Below are 20804 nucleotides of genomic sequence, written 5' to 3'. Positions count from 1 at the left end.
TAGAGCTGGATGAACACAGCAGGCCAAGCAGCATCAGAGGAGCTCCTATGATGCTGCTTGGCCTGCTGTGTTCATCCAGCCCTGCACCTTGTTGTATCAGAGGAGCAGGAGGGTTTAGACCTGAAACGTCGGCTTTCCTGCTCCTCTGATGCTGCTTGGCCTGCTGTGTTCATCCAGCTCTACACCTTGTTATCTCATTAAATATTACAAACTAGCCATTGCCTATCTACCATCAACACTTTTAATGTATTTTCCAATAGACCATAGACAACTTCCAGAAATGCACGGCTACTGTATATCACTTCACAGGAAATATGGCAGGGTTGTGCTTGTTGAATATTCATTTGCACGTCATTGGTAAACTTTTAAGATACAGCATTTAAATCATGCAATTATTTTATGGTTAAGACTGTATTTCAAATGATTAGGCCGGATCACTTTAAAATTCACAGTAATTGTCTACTGCTATATTTGAGTGTCCGTTTGTACATCATTATGTTCATTAGGGTCAGGTATGGTTGACTCAATGCACTCATAAAAGGTATGTACTCATATACCCTGAAAAGAAAACATTGACTCTGTGATAAGTTGGAGAAGTGAAGGTAGGGCAGAAACTTAACATCACCAATTGTTAGAATATCCCAGGGGATTAACATTTCTGTCAGGTAATCATATTCTACAGAGAAGCTCATTACTTCCCAGTTGGCCTGGTGCTATTCATTTTGTGCAACATATATTCTTGTGTGTATTGAATAATAAATCAGCTAATGCTGCTGTGTCTCTTGGTAGTGTAGACAGCAATTAGGTACTCTGAAAAACAATAAATGTGATTGACTAGGTCATACAAATTAAAAATGAATGATTGGATGCTTCCTGTAACTTGACACCCTGGAATCAGAAAATGACCAATATATTGTGTTGTTAAGATGGACTAGGGCTGAGGTGTCATTGAGATGTTGTACCAGTGAAAAGCCAAACTATTTTATCACGATTGTTGCAAACAGGAAAGGAACTCCTAATAAACTGGTGGTATGAGCCTTTAGTTAAGCCTATAACTGTGCAGTATTTAGTTGTTTGCTTACAAGTTCATCTCCTTTGACTGTACCATTCCATACATACCATGAGTAAATAAATATGGGTCCAATTACATCCTGAGAGGGAGTACAAAGTTCGATGAGGCAAACCTTGGGCTCCACTGCAAAAAACAATGACAAATTTTGTGAAGTAATTGCAGGGTTTTGTCCAGGTTAAGCATGTCAATACATCCTCTCAAGCTTCTATCCTAGAAAATAACAGATTGCAAAGGAAGGAGCAGTCTTACACTTGTACTTGACAAGTGTAGAGTCAAGCTGTGCCCTGTTTATCAGTCTGGGAAACAGAAGTGCTCTGTTCAGTAAAAATGTATAAAGAGATTCCTTACAAAGACTGAGGTTTTGACTCAGTACCCAATTTGATCTAATGATATTTACCAGCGGTCTGTGAAAGCTTTCTGTTTGATGTAGGTCTCAGAATTTATCAAGTACTTCATGAACATAATTTACTTAAAGAGATCATTTTCCTTAACTATTACCTATACTTTGTCTTGCTGTATCAAATACTGGGGGGGAGGGGGTGGCCTGCAAGTAGGCAGAGCCAATTCCAACCTGCATCAGTGTCCACAACTGAAAAGAAACCGCATGAAGCAAAATTTTACATGACATTTGCAGTTCTTGCCCAATTCATCTTCATTTAGGACAAAGCCCACAAGCCCACAAGCACATCTAGCATCCTACATGACATAACTTTTTCACCTTCTCCAGACCAATAGTACTGTGAACATTCATCACTGACAAATTGAAGGACAATTGACTATCATCATTGATACATCAAGGTTTCTTAAAATAGGGATGAGTTAAGTTTCTTCTATCCACTATCATATGTAATTAATATATAAAATGTTCTGCAACATGGTACAGCCAGTTCTTATTAAATGATGAACTGCTTTCATTTCGTAGATGCAAGAATAGCACAAATCACAACATATGCTGACGGTGTGCGATCTTTAGCTGTGAACATGATAAAATGTGTCATTTTGTCTACAATGCATCTAGTTAAAGGAGGTTATTCATCTGAATGTTGTTGTATTAGTACAATATAAAAGGAAAAACTCTGCAATATAATAGTGCTTCCACTTTGCCTTCATTCTCTTATTTAATGGTTTGTAACCTGACCATGCACAGCCTCAAGCCTGAGCTGAGTTTCGTAAGAACCATCAGCACGACTGCCTAATTCTGTCTCTGCAACATAAACTGCTTTTACACTATTACACTCCATTACTGCTACCGAAGTCCCGCATATTTCCATTACATGCGATGCCCTCTTAGTGTCTTCCTGTGCCTGATCTTATTCAATACTCTGTCATCTGCCTACTGTCTGACTCTCTTTTCTTCAACTTCTAATATTATCAACCTCCACTATTTCCAAACGCTGATTCATTTACTCAAAATACTCATCCTTGTTTCATAGCCTATTGACATGTTTTAGATTTCAGCACACTATTTGCTATATCCATGAAACAGTTCATGTCCTTTATTCTTTTGGCCCAGGTGCTTGAGCATAGTCTCATTCCACATTAATTTTGACCAATAAAACTTCAACAATTATCAGCCTAATATCGAGAACTCATTTTCTAAACAGCTCTGCCATGTTGATTCTCTCCCGAAAAATTCTCCTTAAATCCTTCTATTGCTTTTGACTGTTCTCCCCAACTCTCCGATTACTGCTTGGCGTCTGTTTCTTTTTCTGTGAAAGAGCCTTGAACTTCTCAAGATGTTAATCAATGCTGCTCAGAGGCAACCTAGAACTAGGCATTTTGCTTGAAATGTTCTCTTCCTTCCATGAACCTTTCATGTAGTGACATTAAGAACCAGGAGTATTGTCTGAGACCCATCATATTATGGAATGAAACTGACAGCTTTAACCCAGTCCATTAGTTGGCATGCATAAATGTGCAAATGTGGAATATTTAGCAATGTACAGCCAAACCAAATGTTATCTAACTTCCAGCAATCTGCATATTGTAATCACAGTCAAACCTTATCGTGCGGTTTGCATCATCCTGTTCATGGTCTTGCATGTCACCGTTGTCACCATGACTCTCTGGGATTAATAGTTCAGAGTCATGAGATATGGACTCGTCCATGTCATTGATAAGTCCACTGTTCTTTTCACTGTCATTGTCATCACTTCCTTCTTCCATTACTACATCTGATTCTGCACCAGGGCTAAGCAAATCTATTAAAATATAAAAACCACACAAACCAATCACAAATTTTGTTGACAATGCTGCAACATTCATCTAATACCTAAGTACCAGTTAAAGAGAAACATATCTAGGATTCCATAGACATTATAAAAGTAACACATGTAATAGTTAGATGCCAAGGAAACATTTCCTCTTGGCATTTGGCATCAGGTGTACAATTTTTTGACAGTTTAAATGATGTATGAACAGATTCCACAGGTGATGGCACGCCAAATCAGGTACTTTCGTGAAATATTCAAGTAAACGATTGTGCTCAAAAGAGTTTAGACTTTTCATCAGAAAAAAATCTCAACGAAATGTCCTAATAGTCACAGCAGGACTTTAGCACAGGTTGACATTCAGTACAGCACAGAGGAAGTGCTGCATTGTTAGAAGTACTATGTTTTGGATGAAACATTATAGCTCTATCTGTTCCCTCAGCTAGAGATAAAACATCCAATTGTAATAGTTAGAAGAAGAACAGGGAAGTTATTCCTGATGAGCTGGCCAATATTTATCCCTCAGTCAATATCACGGAAACAAATTATCTGGTCATTATCATATCGCTGTTCATGGAAGTTTATCGGCTATCACATATCCTAAGCTTTATTGACTGTAAAGCCCTTTGAAATATCCAGTGGTTATGAAAGCTACTGTATAATCACAAGTATTTCATTCTTTGGTTTGAGTTGCAGAGATGAATGTATGTTCTAACTTGCCTCCATTAATAGCCACTTCACCAAGGCAATTATTCGGCACTTTTGGGGCACAACGTTTGTGACAGTTGAACTTGCAATCTAGCAGAAAAAAAAAGAAAGATTTAGTTAATACCATATGAACAGCTTCTAAAATATTATTAACACAATTCTTTGAAAAGCAAAAATGCAACATTTATTGATTAAGTAAAGGCATGGAAATCATGTTTATGACTTCATAATAGTACTTTAGTTTTACTAAACATTTGACAATTGAATTTGGTCATATTGTGTGAAAAATTAATTAGCCTGTGTCCGAGTCAGTTCAGTGGTGCAGTACAGCATGAGTTAGCCTGGAAACAATGGAGACACATGGGAGTAACCCTTGATCTCCAGTCAGTATCCGATCATAGATTCAAGAGACTAAATTGAAGGGAGCTACTTCAACAGAGAGAGAGGTAAGTTAGAAAGAAATGCACTTAAACAGGAGTCAATCAATATTTTCTGATAGTTAGCTGAAGAGCAGCCTTTCAATATCTCAGGGAGGAGGTTGGTGTCTGTTCAACCAGATTGGAAATTGCAGCATGAAATAGCACAAAAGAAATTATACCTCAGTAAAACACTTTAACTTTTTAGTAATGGAGCAAATAAAAAGACTACAAAAGCAAGAAAATTGATAAACAGCCTGATAGGAAGATCATGAAGTCCTAAGCAAGAAAAGCCTTTCAGTACATTAAGACCACTCCATAAAATTAGTGTTGTATTCTAAGTCTAGTAGGGTCACTAGGAAGATCAGCATTTTACTGTTTATTAATAGTTACCCTAGAAGTAATGTTGGATAATTAGCTTGAAGTGCTGCAGTCACACAAGCCATTGAATAATGAATTACAGGATTTTGGCTGAAGTGACCATGAAGAAGTAGCAATATTGGGATGATCCTGACTGGAGGGGAACTTGGAGGCGTTGCTGTTCCCATACACCTGCTGTTCATGTATTTTTTAGTTGGAAATCTCATAAGTTTGGGAAGAGTTAACAATGAAGCCTTGTTTTGTTGCTATAGTGTGTCCCGTGGATAGTACACATGGCAGCATGGGTGGCTCAAGTGGATATTTAGACTGGTGGATGGAGCATTGAACAAGCCAAATTACTTTGTCCTGAATTATGCCAAACACTTCATTCTTTTGTGACAAATGAATCCATCCAAACTAAAATAGAATATTTAAAAGCATCACTGACGTGCCTTCAAATTGGTGGAGGGGCTTGGTAGGATTGAGGAGATAGGCAACCTGCCACAGAACATGCAGCTATTGACCTACTTTTGCATCTGTAGTATTTGTGTAGCTGGTTCAATTATGTTTCTGGTCAAAAGTAGCCCCCACCCCACACGCCTAAGGAGTTGATGGTGGGTAATTCGACAATGATAATAGCATTAAATGTCAAAGAAGGTGGATTGGCTCTCTGTTGCTGCAGCTGGATACGATTGCTATTTAGTATTTTGAGTCTAGATTTTCCAGGTTTGTGCATGAAACATAGAGTGTTGTTTTATCGACGTGATTTTGAATGAAGTTAAATGCTGTAATCATCAACAAAAGATCCAACGTCTGACTTTATAATGGAGCAAATGTTAGTAGTTGAATGTAGATGGGTTTAGGACCCCACCTTAACTGCACTTGATAACACTAGCATTGGCTTCCTCAAAATATCAAGGTTATATTCATGGCCTTTCAGTCACTCTTTGACCATTTATGTTCAATCTTCGAGCATGGTGGCTTTGTCAGAAACTACTTATTCTTACATAAAAACAAACACATTGAGAACAGGAGTAGGCCATTTGGCCCTTCAAACCTTCTCAGCCATTTGATAAGATCACGACTAACCTGATTGGGGCCTCAACTCCAGTTTCCTGCCTATCCCCAATACCCTTTGACTTCCTTTAATCAACAATCTATCTCACTCCACCTTGGAAGCATGCTCACTCAGGAAGAGAATTCCACAGACCTCTCTAAATCCTCTTCGAGAAAAGAATTATCTTCATCTGCTTCTTAAATGGGAGACCCTTTATATTTAAACTATGTTCCCTGAAATAGCTCCACAGAATTCGGTATCACGTCACCAAGTTACCCTTTATTTGGACATGCATAGTACTTAACACTGGTGCAGCTTCCTCAGAGCCACCTCTCAGAGTGAACAGAACCTCTGGCACTCCTGTTTATATCTATTAGCCAGATATGTTGGATCATCAACACTGACTCTTAAAGCTTTAATGAATTAGGACCAGATTCCTCTTCTTAGTGACTTAGGACTTCAGGCACACACAATGTAACATTAACATTTTTTTTGATAGTTTCATCAAATAAACAGATGCTTGGCAGAATTTTTACTTTGCTGTTGAGGGCAGAAAATGCGAGTGCAATTATGTTTCTGCTTTCAGTTCAACACAAGAGATTTTAGGTATGTATTGATGCAATGGGGTAACGGTTTGTGATCTACCCTGTCATGCATTATACGGTAGGTCCTCTGCTCCCACATTTTGTTAAAATTATGCTCTACATTTTATATTGTCTCTCTGATTTCTTCCTACCAAAATGAATCATTTCGTATTTCTCTGAATTAAATGTTATTGGCTACTTGTTCACCCATTCCACCAACCTGTCCTTTTGAAGTTCTACACTATCTATCTTCCTTACAGTTTGCCAAGCTTCCAAGTCTTGTATCATCCATAAATTTTGAAATTCCAATTTCAAAACCCCTTAGGGAACACTTGAGTTTGGCAGAATGTGATATATGAACATCAATGCAGCGTGAACTGGTTTTAAAAATGCCTAGAATGTACTGCAGAGTTGATCTAATGGTCTCCAATATCAAGGTTATCTGAAGAACAGGATTCTGCGCATGCTGGTAACTGCAATATTTTGCAATATAATGCAGCCTTAGGTTTTGGTTATGATAAGATTTACAATTCCACCTGCATAAAATACAGGGTGTATTTTCAGATATTGAAATATGACTTTAGTAAGATCAAAATCAAAAACTTCTACATGTAATAATTCAGGACAAAATGAATAGTCAATTGCCCAATTGTGGATTAACTGATTAAAGCCATTATGGATTTACTAAGGGCAAATCAAGTTTAATTAACATCCTGGAAATTGTGTTTTGATGAGGAACCAGAGAGGGTTGATGAGGGCAATGCTGTTAATATGCTGTACATAAACTCCTGAAACATATTTGGTAAAGTGCTGCAGAACAGATCTCTGAGCAAAGTAAGAGGTCATGGAATGAAAGAGATAGTAGCAACGTGGTTATGAAATTGGCTGAGTAAAAGGGAGCAAATAGTATTGGTGAGCAATTGTTTTTCAGGCTGAAGGAAAGTTTACTGTGGAGTACTCAGGTCAGTGTTTGTACTCCTGTTGTTCCTGATATGTGTTAATGGCTGATCTTTGTGTATAAATTGGAATTTCAAAATTTATGGATGATACAAGACTTGGAAGCTTGGCAAACTGTGAGGAAGATAGATAGTGTAGAACTTCAAAAGGACAGGTTGGTGGAATGGGTGAACAAGTAGCCAATAACATTTAATTCAGAGAAATACGAAATGATTCATTTTGGTAGGAAGAAATCAGAGAGACAATATAAAATGTAGAGCATAATTTTAACAAAATGTGGGAGCAGAGGACCTGGGTGCACATCTGCATAAATCATTGAAGATGGTAGGACAGATTGAGAGTGTGGTAGTAAAACAAACAGCATCCAGGTTTCTATAAATAAGGACATAGAACATAAAAGCATGGAGATTATACTAAATTTGTATAAACGCTTTTCAGTCTCAACTAAAGCATTGCATCCAATTCTGGGCACCACAATTTAGGGAGAATATGCAAATGCTAGAGAGGGTGCAGAAAAGATTCACAAGAATTCTTCCAGGGATGAGAAGTTCCAGTTACATCACTAGATTGGAGAAGCTGGGACTGTGTTTCTGGGAGAAGAGAAGTTGAGAGGGAATTTGATAGAGATAGTTAAAACATGGAGAGATCTGGACAGAATATGAGAAAGAAACAGCTTCCAGTGATGGAAGGAGTGAGCCCTGGAGGGAATAGATTTAAGGTGACTGGCAAAAGAAGCACAGTCAACATGGGAAAAAAAGAAAAAAAGAACATTTTCATACAGTGAGGAGTTGAGATCTACAATACACTGTTTGAGAGTGTGGTGGAAGCAGGTTCAATTAATGCACTCAAAATGGAATGAGATTATTGCCTGAAAAGGAAGAATTTTAAGGACTACAGGGAGAGGCTGGGAGTGGTTCTAGGTAAATTGCTCTTTCAGAGAGCCAGCACTGACATGATTGGCAGAATGTCACCCCCCCACCCCCGGCCCCAGTGCTGTAACCATTCTGTAATTCTAACAGAGTCGTAAGCAACATGGAGCATTTGCCATTATCACAGATACAATTTGGTACATGTTACAAAGCCAACAATTTCTGAGTTTTATGATATCTCCGATAAATACTGGTTCTGTGAATTCTCTATTAAACTTTGTTTCTAAATTAAGATAAACACCTCTGGGAAATTCTTCAACATATTTGAAACTGAAGCAAATTAGACTGGTCAAGAGTGATGAGGAGTTAAAGCAGCTATGTCATAAACCAGGGTTGGAAATAGAATTCAAGGATGTAAGTGTGAACAATGTGGAGTATGTTGCGGATTTATGAGCAGGGGAGAGTTTGGATAGTTTTAAAGTGCATTACGTTGAACATAAATAGATACATAATTAGTGATGGCATTGTGATGGCTTTCATTCAACAAAGGAATGGGACCTGAATTAATTTAACACGCCAACACTGTACAAAGAAATTGCAGTGGTTTAATATGAGAGAAATAAACACAATAGAACACAATTTTTAAAAAATCTTTTTTAGATAAATTTCATCATTTGTCACTGTTTAGAGCAACAGTGCATGCATATTGATTAGAATACTCACCTTTACACTGCACTCCCTGTCTAAAAAGGCCCCTTAAAAGCTTCTTACAGTACTGGCAAACAGTGGGACGAGTGTAGGAATGAATTACAAATGTGTGAGGCACTTTAACTTTGGAAAGGAAAATCTTATCCACTTGAATGGGGCGACCAATGTATGGCTGTGAATTTGAGCGCTTCTCTCTTCCAATGAAAGATTCAGATGGTGTCTTCTGCTACAAGTACATAATAATAAAACATTACATTCTTTGAGGTTATTTCTCCATAACAGATTGAAAATATGCTTGAAAAATATTAAATACATATTGAGTATCAATTAAATAGGCAATCATTTATATCATACTCAATAAAGCAATCTATTAATGGATTGCAAACATGGTAAAATGTAAAATGAAATAAAAATTTGCTTAATTACTCAGGAACTGTACAGATTAGAGGCACATTTTTTTATTCTTCACCATTTATTTTTTCTTATACTATTAAACAGGAATTTGCACTTTGATTTGCTTAAATTTCTACATCAATTGGTTCACACTTAGCTATCAGACATTATACAGGCTGGAAAGACACACTGTTGACTCAGTTTTAAAGTGCTTCAGAAAGGGAGAGGGTTAAGTAAGTATTTGCAATGTGCAGTTATGGTAATAAGGTTGTACTTTAACAATATTATTTAAAGTAATATACAAAATGAATATATGATCTTTATATTGTCTTACTGAATCAGAGATGTGATAGTCATTCGTGTTTAATAATATCACAGCAGTCAATGTGTGCTTGAATTTTAAAACACTGTTTGATCTGACATTTTCTTTGAATTCTAAAACATTTGCACTCTATGTTTTCTCAGTTTCCGGCAGATGCTACGAGTACACCTATTATGCAACTTAAATACTAATGTATTGAACTCACAGTATGTTGGTATTTATACCACAAGTGTGAGGGTAGATTGCTGAATAACAAATGTGATCATTTGCATAATTTATTCTACTGTCAGGAGTGGAATTGCTTATTCTGCCATTCATTCCTTTAGTAACCTCCCTACAACTAGATCCATAGCCATATTGTAATTTGTTGTACTTAAATAATGTTGAAGCATAGTCTACTCCTAATTCAAGTAGTCTAAGATGAATTATCCAATAACTTGGCAAAATAATTAAACGAACAAAATTGGAGTTAAAATTGGTATTTTTCACTCAAAAGTACCTTTGAATTTAAAGCAGATTCCTGTACATTAAATGTCTCCCTTGTTGCCTCACTGGGATTTAAATACTGAGGATATGTATGAAAACAAATCTTACAGTATTACCTGTAAGACTGAGTAAAATAGTTATATTTTTCCAGTGGCTTTGCATTTGTCAGTGTTCAGTACATACCAATACCTGGAATTTCAAATTTTCACACTCTCAAGAAACTAGGCAGCCAAAAAGTGAATCTATTTCTGTGACAAATTAAATGATCTTTTGCAGATTACATTCCAAATCTGGATTTGATTAATCCTCTTTTGTGATGCAACAAAACTACCAATATTACTTAAAAATCAAGGGCAACATTGAATCAACTAATCATGTAATAATACTTAAAATTAAATACGTCCCCCCACTAAAATGAAATAAATCTATAAATGCAACTTCTTGTATCAACACTAAACAACTAACAACTAAATGAAAGTCACGGGGGAACTTACACATACCTACTCAAAATTTATCATTCGTGAATTATTTAGTATAATTAATTGAAGAACAGATTGTAATCGATTACTGAAATCTGAATAGTTATGGGATCTCTTTCTGTGGTTAATGCATCATTTGGTACTCAGTTATGTGGATGGAGGAAATTGAACTGTGTGTCTTCTGTAACTGTTGGCTCACCTAGCAAATATGAATTTATACCTCATTGTTCAAGCCTTGAGAAGACTGAAACAAGAAGAAATTAAAACCCAAATTGGAAATACACAACAGCAGAAGTGAAGGGATATTTTAGTAAAGACATTAAATATTTATGTTCACAAACTAGGTTTAAAAATTTCACATCACCTTAGACATAGTTACTGGATTGAAGCCGTCAGTTGTAAAATTCATGTCCAACCATTCTATTTATTTGATTTGTAGATAATTGATTTGTAGATGTTGCACAGAATAGGATGTGAGCTGTAAAGCTATAACCTGACTCTCAATGTTTCATTATACCAATTAAGGTAAACACGTTATGTAGATTTTATGAACCCCAAATTAAATTGCAACTCTGAGATTACATCTTTTGCAGTGGACATTATATAATTATGCAGATTGAATTTTAAAAATGTGGGATTTTTTAAGTACATGAATAGCTGAGAGTTAAATTGCACAGCAGGAACTGTATTGGTTTATGATATCCATACTTAGAAGTTTGTTGATTCACAAAGAGGTTAGATTACAGGGAAATCTATAACCAATGTTGTCAATATCCAAGTTAATGGCAAGTCTGTTTGTGCTATTATTAGTTATCTGCCTTACACAGTTCCACTGTTGTGTTATTGATGAAACATACAATAGTCTTGTTAACAATTCATTGCATTGATCAGCTGGAGTAGCAATAAAGTCATATTGGTTTCTAAGAGTGGATCTTTCTAGTTATAGACAAGTGAAGTAGATATTATATTAACAGTGCAAAAGATAAAACTGAAGCATTTGAAGCAATTTTCAGCCAGAGGTACCAGGTGAATGATTCATCTCAGCCTCCTCCAGTGGACCCAGCATTATAGATACCAGTCTTCAGCCAATTCAGTTGACTCCTTGTGATGTCAAGAAATGGTTGGAAGCATTGGATATATCAAAGGCTATGGAGCCTGAAAACAGTCTGGCAATAATACTGAAGAATTGCGTTCCACTTGCCTCTCCTCTAGCCTCACTTTTTCAGTACAGTGAAAACACTATCATCTACCCGGCAATGTGGAAAATTGCCCCGGTATGTCCTGTACATAAAAGCAGGACAAATCCAACCCAGCCAATTACCACCCCAGCAGTCTACTTTCGATCATCAGTAAAGTGATGGGAGGTGTCATCAACAGTGCTAGCAAGCAGCACCTGCTCAGCAATAACTGTTCAGTGACGCCCAGCTTGGGTTCTGCCAGGGTTACTCAGCTCTTAACCTCATTACAGTCTTGGTTCAAACATTGACAAAAGAGCTAAATTCCAGAGGTGAGGTGACAGTGACAGCCTTTGACATCAAGGTCACATTCAACCAATTGTGCCATCAAGGAACTGTATCAAAACTGGAATCAATGGGTGCCAGGGACAAACTCTTTGCTGGTTAGAGTCATATCTGGCACATAGGAAGACAGTCATGGTCAAAGCTGTTGGAGATCAGTCTTCTCAGTTCCAGGACATCTATGAAGGAGTTTCTCAGTGTAGTGTCCCTAGGCCCAACCATCTTAGTTGCTTCATCAATGGCCTTCTCTCCATCATAATGTCATAAGTGGGGATGTTCGCCAATGATTGCACTATGTTCAGCACCATTTGTGACTCCTCAGAAGCTGAAGCAGTCCATGTCCAAATGCAAGAAGATCTGGATAATATCCAGGTTTGGGCTGACAGATGGCAAGTCATATTCATGCTACACAAATGCCAGGCAATGACCATCTCCAATAAAAAATAATCTAATCACCACCACTTGACATTCAATGGTGTTACCATCACTGAATCCCCCACTAACAACATTTTCAGGGTTACCATTGACCAGAAACTCAACTAGACTCACCACATAAACACAGTGGCTATAAGAGCAGGTCAGAGGCTAGGAATACCACAGCAAGTAACTCACCTCCTGACTCCCCAAAGTCTGTCCACCAACTGTAAAGCACAGGTCAGGAATGTGATGTAATACTTCCCATTTGTCTGGATGATTGCAGCTCCATGATTGGCACTATATCCACAAACCACATTCCATCACTCATGCTCAGTAGCAGTAGTATGCACTTTTCACAAAATACACTGCAAAAATTCACCAAAGATCCTCACGGACCACTTCCAAACCCATGACCACTCCATCTAGAAGAACATGGGCTGCAGATATATGGGAACACCACCACTTGCAAGTTCCCCTCCAAGCCATTCACCATCCTGATTTGGAAATATATCACCATTCCTTCATTGTCACGGGGTCAAAATCCTGCCATTCCCACCCTAAGGGCATTGCGGACTGCAGCGGTTTCAGAAGGCAGCTCACCACCTAAGCCAATTAAGGATAGGGCAATAAAATGCTGGCCAGCCAATAATGCCCACGTCCCATGAACAAATAACAAAAAAAAGTAACAACTTGTATTTACATAGTGCCCTTCCCAACTTCAGAATATGTAAAAGTGCATTACTGCCAATGAAGTATCTTATGAAGTGGAGTTACTGTAAATGTAAGAAATGTGGCATTCAATTTGTACACAACAAATAGCAATTAGATAAATGAACAAATTATCTGATTTTGTGACATTGACTGAAGAAAAAATATTGGCCAGGATTCTGGGGCGAACTCTTCAGAACTTTTTCAAAATAGTGCATGATTTTTTTACATCCCCCTGAGAGCACAGTTGGGACCTCAGTTGAAAATTTTACCCAAAACACATCATTTGCAAAAATGCAACACTCCCTCAGTACAGTAATGTTGTGTCAGCCTGGAATATGTGCTCAAATCTTAGGAGTTGGACCTGGACCCACACAACCTTCCATAGGTACAGTAATTCCTATTGATGACACGTCAAAATGGCTGCAAGTCCTAGAATTTCCTCCTTAACAGCATTGTGGGTGTACTTATATCACGTGAACCGCAACAACTCAAGAAGGTGGCTCATCACCATCTACTCAAGGGCAGTTAGGTGTTGGTGGTAAATGCTGGCTGAGTCAGTGGGGCTACATCTCATCAACAAAACTAGTGCGCATCTTGGTTGGTTATACTGTTTTTCTTGACATTCTATATTGGATAATCATTTAGACAATTGGGGTCAACATCTATGTGCTTCGTAAACAATTGCCTCTAATCTCCATCAATTATTAGAAAGCAGAAGAGTCAGAAAGTGGAGACTTCGAGGAACTTCTGTCAGCTGCTCCTAAAACAATAAAAGTGAATTGAAACAGGTGTAACTTACTTTCACTAGCCAGGGTTTGTGTCAGATGGATTCTTCTTTTATTGGAACATTTTGCATTACTGTATTGAGGCAATCAGTTCCTCATGAGAATAATGAAAAGTATTTAATCGTGCTTCAACAAAGTATTTTCAGTAATAGCCAGGGTGTTTAAATGTGTTTAAATGGTGCTTTCTAAAACAAAATGAATTCAATGATAATGCTCGATATTATCACTATTTGCCCAGCATAGGCAGCCACATGTACAGGCAGTATGGGTAGTGAAGATTTTACTTGGTTTGACCCTTTACAATGACATTCAATTTTAAATAAATCATTTACATTCTGAGATTTTAGTGTAAAATTATACTAGCTGACTCTTAGAAATTGTATTAATATGTGAATTAGATTTGCAGAAGGTATCTGAAAATGTGCCACATCAAAGTATTACACAGAAAATAAAATTTACAGTATGGAGAGTGACATAATGGCATGAAGAGAAGTGTCTAGTTTATAGGAAATAGTGTAAACGTACATAGGTCACTTTTTGCTAATGTACAATTCAGTCAAATCACTTTTTACTCTTCTAAACTCCAGTTGTCACAAATGTAATCTGCCTAACTTTTCCTCATAGGACAATTCTAAGGATGAGGGATGAAGGATGAGACTTGAAGCCTCAATTGCATATAAGTCACAAGGGCCAGAGGTATAAAAACAGAAGTTGCTGAGTTTTGAGGAAGGGTCACCAGATCCGAAACGTTGACTCTAATTTTTTCTTCACAGATGCTGCCAGACCTGCTGAGCTTTTCCAGCAACTTCTGTTTTGTTCCTGATTTACAGCATCCACAGTTCTTTCATTTTTAATTTAGGACCAGAGGTATGATTGGTAAATTTGCTGATGACCAAATAAAGGTAGAAAAGTAAGATATGAAGATAACATAAGGATATTACGAAGGTTAAGTGAGTAGGCAAAGATGTGTCAAATGATCTATAATACAGGAAAAAGTGAAATTGTCATTTTGGCAAAAGAATAAAAAATAAGTATATTATCAAAACGGTGAAAGATTGTTAAACTCTGAGATGTAGAGAGATCTGGGTGTTGTAGTGCAGGATTGCAAAAGCATGAGGTACAGCATATAATTAGGCAAGATGATAAAATGTTTATGTTTATTGTGAAGGGAATTAAATGCAAAAATAGAGAGGTTATACTTAAGTTCTACAGGTCATTGGTGAGTACTGTTTGCAACATTGATTTCCTTCTTTAAGGAAGGATGTAGAAATGCATTGGAAGCAGTTCAGAGAAAATTTATTAAACTAATATTTAGAATTGTCCCATGAGGAAAAGTTAGGCAGATTACATTTGTGACAACTGGAGTTTAGAAGAGTAAAAAGTGATTTGACTGAATTGTACAATATCCTGAGGAATCTTGACAGGATGCATGTAGAAAGGACAGTTACTCTTTTAGGAGTATCTAGAAGTAGAGGTCATTGTTTAAAAATAAGGTGTTGCCCGGTTTAAGGAGTGAAAGCAGTCATCTTGAATATTTTTAAAGCAGAGGGAGAAAGATTCTTCATTACCAAGGAAGTGAAAGGGTAACAGGGGTAGGCAGATGTGTGCAGTAAGCAGATCAGCAACACTCTTACTGAATGGCACAGCAAACCCAAGGGGCCGAGTGGCCTGCTGCAGCCCCTAATTCATATATTTGTATGTAAACCACAACTGCTGGTAACAACAATCCTCAAGATTTGTGGCGGTGCAGTAGAGCTTTTGGACTATCAACGTGCAACCACTTTCTCAGTTGATCAATAAAACTAAAGATCAAGGCAGATTTTGCAGAGTTGGACATTTTCACGTTCAGGTGTGTGACTGCAATACCCAGGTGCGCTGTTTAATATAGAACTAACTGCAGAAGCAGTGAACCGTGAGATTACACCAATCTTTCAGCTACTCAGCACAAGGTCAGAAAACACAAGTCTTTGTTGAGTTCCATTTCTCAGGAGACAAATATTCTGTGATTTGACCAGTGAATCGTAAACAGTGGAGCTGCTGCAAAATGAGTCCAGCTAAACATGTGCCAAGATGAACTTAAAATAGCTTAGTGTGGGATTGACATAAATAAATTCCTTTAGAGGATCTGACGTGGTAAAATTCACCATTAAATGGACTTCAGCTTTTCATTCCTCAGTTAGGTACACTTTTACTGACACAGTGATTTAATTGAATGCAAATGGAAGTAAAGTAAAAATGATATCTTAAAACCTGGAAATTGGGAACAGTATTTAACTGTTAAATCTGAATATAGTAAGGTACTCATATTTGTTTAAGGTGGCCCCACATGTTTTAATACTAAATAGGCACAAGTTTACAAAAATAGCTTAAGCATCTTTTTCAAAGTCGATATAAATTTCAAGTTAGCAGAGGAAAATAAGCTTCAGGCTTATTATTATTGGTTCATGGGATCTAGGCATCCTTGGCAAGGCCATCATATGATACCCATCCCAAATTACCCTTGAGATGGTGTTGGTAAGTCACATTCTTGATCCACTGCATTTGATGTGCTGTAGGTACAGTCAAATGTTGTTAGAAATGGTATTCTAGGATTTTGACCCAGTGATGATGAAAAGACAGGGATACGTTTGTATTTTAGGATAATGCAGTACTTAGAGGGTGCTCAGATGTCTGCTGTTCATGCTCTTTTAGGTGAAAGAAGTTAAAAGTTTGGAAGCAGCTGTCCAAGAATCCTTGATGTGATGCTGCAGAACATCTTGAAGATGATATATATTGCTGTCACTGTGCATTGGTGATGAAGGAAGTGAATATTTAAGATGTGGATGCAGTACCAAACAAATGATCCTGGATGGTGTCGAGCTTCTTGAGTGTTGCTGGAGCTGCACTCATTCAGGCCAATGGGGAGTATTCTATTACGTTCCCGATTTCTGCCTTGAAAATGGCGACGGCCTTTGGAAAGTCAGGAGGTGAGTTAATTCTTGTAAAGTTCCCAAAATCTACCCTCTTTTGGAGCCACATTATTTATATGGCTGGTCTAGTTCAGTTTCTAGTCAATAGAAATCCCAAGATGTTGATAGCGGAAATTCAGCAATGCCAAGAGGAGACAGTTGGATTCTGTCTTTTTGGAGATAGTCATTGTCTAATACTTCTGTGATGTGAATATTACTTGCCATTTATCAATCTAAGGCTAAATGTTGACAAACAGTAGGCTGGAAGAACGCAGCAAGCCTGTGTCCTGAAGAAGGATAATAGCCGAAACGTTCACTGCTCTTTTCTCCAGATGCTGCCTGTGTTCTTCCAGCCTCTTGTTTGTCTACCCTGGATTGCAGTATCTGCAGTTTTTATTTGTCTTATAAGGCTAAATGTTGTGCAGGTGGAAGTGGATTTCTTTACTTTCTGAGGAGTTGTAAATTACAATTAGCATTCTGAAATTATCAGAAAATGTGATCACTGCTGATCTTATGAAGGAGTCAAGGTCATTAATGAAACAGCTGAAGATGGTTGTGTCTAGCTTACTACCCTGAGGAACTCCTGCAGCTGAGAAATGAAATGGAACTGAGGTGACTGGCTTTCAACAACCACAACCATCTTTCTTTGTGTTAAGTATGGTTTCAACTGTGGAGACTCCCACCCCTATTCCCACCGATGACCATTTTGTTAGGGGGCCTTGATGTCACACTTGATCAAACGCCTTGATGTAACGGCAGCCACACTCTCATCATGTCCAGAATTTCACACTTTCTCCACAGTTTGGCCATAGTTGGAATGAGGGTTAATGCTACATAGTCCTGGGCAAAGCTGACTGTGTATCAGTGACCAGCTTATTGGTGAGTAAGTGTACTTGGTCGCACTTTGTCCACCTTCCATCACTTTGCTGATAATTGAGAGTACATTGATGGGGCAGCAATTGGCTGGGTTGTATTTGCCCTGACTTTTGTGAACAGAACAAAGCTGGGCAATTTTCCCCATTGTCACATAGATGCCAGTGTTGTCTTAGAACAGCTTGGGTAGGAGCACAGTTGGTTCTGCAGCACAAGTCATTACTACCACTGGAATAATGTCAGAGCCCATAGCCTTTGCAATGTCCAGTACCTTCAAGCTGTTTCTTGTTGTCATGTGGAGTGAATCCAATTGGCTGAATACTGACATCTGTGATGCTGGGAACCTCAGGAGAGGCTGAGATGAATCATTAACTCAGTATACTGACTGATTTAGCGACAAAAGATTCAGCCCTTGATGCTTCTTTCAAGTGGTATTCAAAAAAAGGGAGTCATGATACATCAGCCAAGGGAAGACTATAGGTGTAGCCAGCAGGAGGTTTCCTTGCCCATGTTTGACCTGATGTAATTTAGTTTCATGGGGTCCAAAGTCAAGTTGAAAACTCACAAGGCCACTCCTCCCAAGTGTAAACTCCTTTACTTCCACCTTCCTGGTGGGCAGGACACATCCAGGAAAGGTGTCTGAGTCATGTTTGTAAGTTTAATTCTGTGAATATGATATGGCTGAGAGGTAGTGCCTTGTACACAAAGTGTGGAAGTGGGAAACTTCAGCAGCAACTAAGTCCCCACCTTCCTGTGTGAGAAAGCTCACTGGGTCATGCAGACATCAGTTAGGCTTGTAAAGTACTGACTGGCAAGTTTCTTCAGTCAGGCACCTTGCTCCTGAAGTCCTGTGCTGCTTGACCCTGCTGGCCAATCAGTCTCTGGGTCCCATCACAGGGAGGTTCCAGTTGTGAAGCTTCAAGGGGCTGATAGGCCAACAAGAGGCGAGGCCAACAAGAGGCGAGGCCACATTGGATTTGGTACTGGGTAATGAACCAGGCCAGGTGTTAGATTTGGAGGTAGGTGAGCACTTTGGTGATAGTGACCACAATTCGGTTACGTTTACTTTAGCGATGGAAAGGGATCGGTATATACCACAGGGCAAGAGTTATAGCTGGGGGAAAGGCAATTATGAGGCGACGAGGCAAGATTTAGGATGCATAGGGTGGAGAAGGAAACTGCAGGGGCTGGGCACAATTGAAATGTGGAGCTTGTTCAAGGAACAGCTACTGCGTGTCCTTGAGAAGTATGTACCTGTCAGGCAGGGAGGAAGTGGTCGAGCGAGGGAACCGTGGTTTACTAAAGAAGTTGAATCTCTTGTCAAGAGGAAGAAGGAGGCTTATGTACAGATGAGGCGTGAAGGCTCAGTTAGGGCGCTTGAGAGTTACAAGTTAGCCAGGAAGGACCTAAAGAGAGAGCTAAGAAGAGCCAGGAGGGGACATGAGAAGTCTTTAGCAGGTAGGATCAAGGAAAACCCTAAAGCTTTCTATAGGTATGTCAGGAATAAAAGAATGACTAGAGTAAGATTGGGGCCGGTCAAGGACAGTAGTGGGAAGTTGTGCGTGGAGTCCGAAGAGATAGGAGAGGTGCTAAATGAATATTTTTCGTCAGTATTCACACAGGAAAAAGACAATGTAGTCGAGGAGAATACTGAGATACAGTCTATTAGACTAGACGGGATTGAGGTTCATAAGGAGGAGGTGTTAGCAATTCTGGTAGGTGTGAAAATAGATAAGTCCCCTGGGCCGGATGGGATTTATCCTAGGATTCTCTGGGAAGCTAGAGAGGAGATTGCAGAGCCTTTGGCTTTGATCTTTATGTCGTCATTGTCTTCAGGAATAGTGCCAGAAGACTGGAGACTAGCAAATGTTGTCCCCTTGTTCAAGAAGGGGAGTAGAGACAACCCTGGTAATTATAGACCAGTGAGCCTTACTTCGGTTGTGGGTAAAGTGTTGGAAAGGATTATAACAGATAGGATTTATAATCATCTAGAAAGGAATAATTTGATTAGGGATAGTCAACACGGTTTTGTGAAGGGTAGGTCGTGCCTCACAAACCTTATTGAGTTCTTCGAGAAGGTGACCAAACAGGTGGATGAGGGTAAAGCGGTTGATATGGTGTATTTGGATTTCAGTAAAGCGTTTGATAAGGTTCCCCACGGTAGGCTATTGCAGAAAATACGGAGGCATGGGATTGAGGGTGATTTAGCGGTTTGGATCAGAAATTGGCTAGCTGTAAGAAGACAGAGGGTGGTGGTTGATGGGAAATGTTCATCCTGGAGTTCAGTTACTAGTGGTGTACCTCAAGGATCTGTTTTGGGGCCACTGCTGTTTGTCATTTTTATAAATGACCTGGATGAGGGCGTAGAAGGATGGGTTAGTAAATTTGCGGATGACACCAAAGTCGGTGGAGTTGTGGATAGTGCGGAAGGATGTTGCAGGTTACAGAGGGACATAGCTAAGCTGCAGAGCTGGGCTGAGAGGTGGCAAATGGAGTTTAATGCGGAAAAGTGTGAGGTGATTCACTTTGGAAGGTGTAACAGGAATACAGAGTACTGGGCTAATGGTAAGATTCTTGGCAGTGTGGATGAGCAGAAAGATCTCGGTGTCCATGTGCATAGTTCACTGAAAGTTGCCACCCAGGTTGATAGCGTTGTTAAGAAGGCATACAGTATGTTAGGTTTTATTGGTAGAGGGATTGAGTTTCGGAGCCATGAGGTCATGTTGCAGCTGTACAAAACTCTGGTGCGGCCGCACTTGGAGTATTGCGTACAGTTCTGGTCACTGCATTATAGGAAGGATGTGGAAGCATTGGAAAGGGTACAGAGGAGATTTACCAAGTTGTTGCCTGGTATGGAGGGAAGGTCTTATGAGGAAAGGCTGAGGGTCTTGAGGCTGTTTTTGTTAGAGAGAAGAAGGTTAAGAGGTGACTT

The 20804-nt window shown here is 38.8% G+C and overlaps 1 protein-coding gene across 3 annotated transcripts in view; it reads right to left on the bottom strand.

The window, feature by feature from the left end:
- prkd1 (protein kinase D1) overlaps positions 1 to 20804 on the bottom strand; it is a 302791-nt gene that overhangs the window by 45634 nt on the left and 236353 nt on the right. For 2 of the 3 annotated variants that reach the window (XM_048599966.1, XM_048599969.1), the window contains 3 exons: positions 8957 to 9167; positions 4003 to 4080; positions 3075 to 3273 (listed from right to left, as the gene is read on the bottom strand). In XM_048599966.1, the coding sequence (XP_048455923.1) occupies positions 3075 to 3273; positions 4003 to 4080; positions 8957 to 9167 (488 nt within the window). The remainder of the gene's footprint in view (positions 1 to 3074; positions 3274 to 4002; positions 4081 to 8956; positions 9168 to 20804) is intronic. The other variant, XM_048599967.1, reaches the window with a different exon arrangement.

The sequence above is a fragment of the Rhincodon typus genome, chromosome 8, assembly GCF_021869965.1.
Source record: "Rhincodon typus isolate 14 chromosome 8, sRhiTyp1.1, whole genome shotgun sequence".
In the NCBI taxonomy this organism is placed as follows: domain Eukaryota; kingdom Metazoa; phylum Chordata; class Chondrichthyes; order Orectolobiformes; family Rhincodontidae; genus Rhincodon; species Rhincodon typus.
This window is presented reverse-complemented; position numbering and strand designations above follow the sequence as displayed.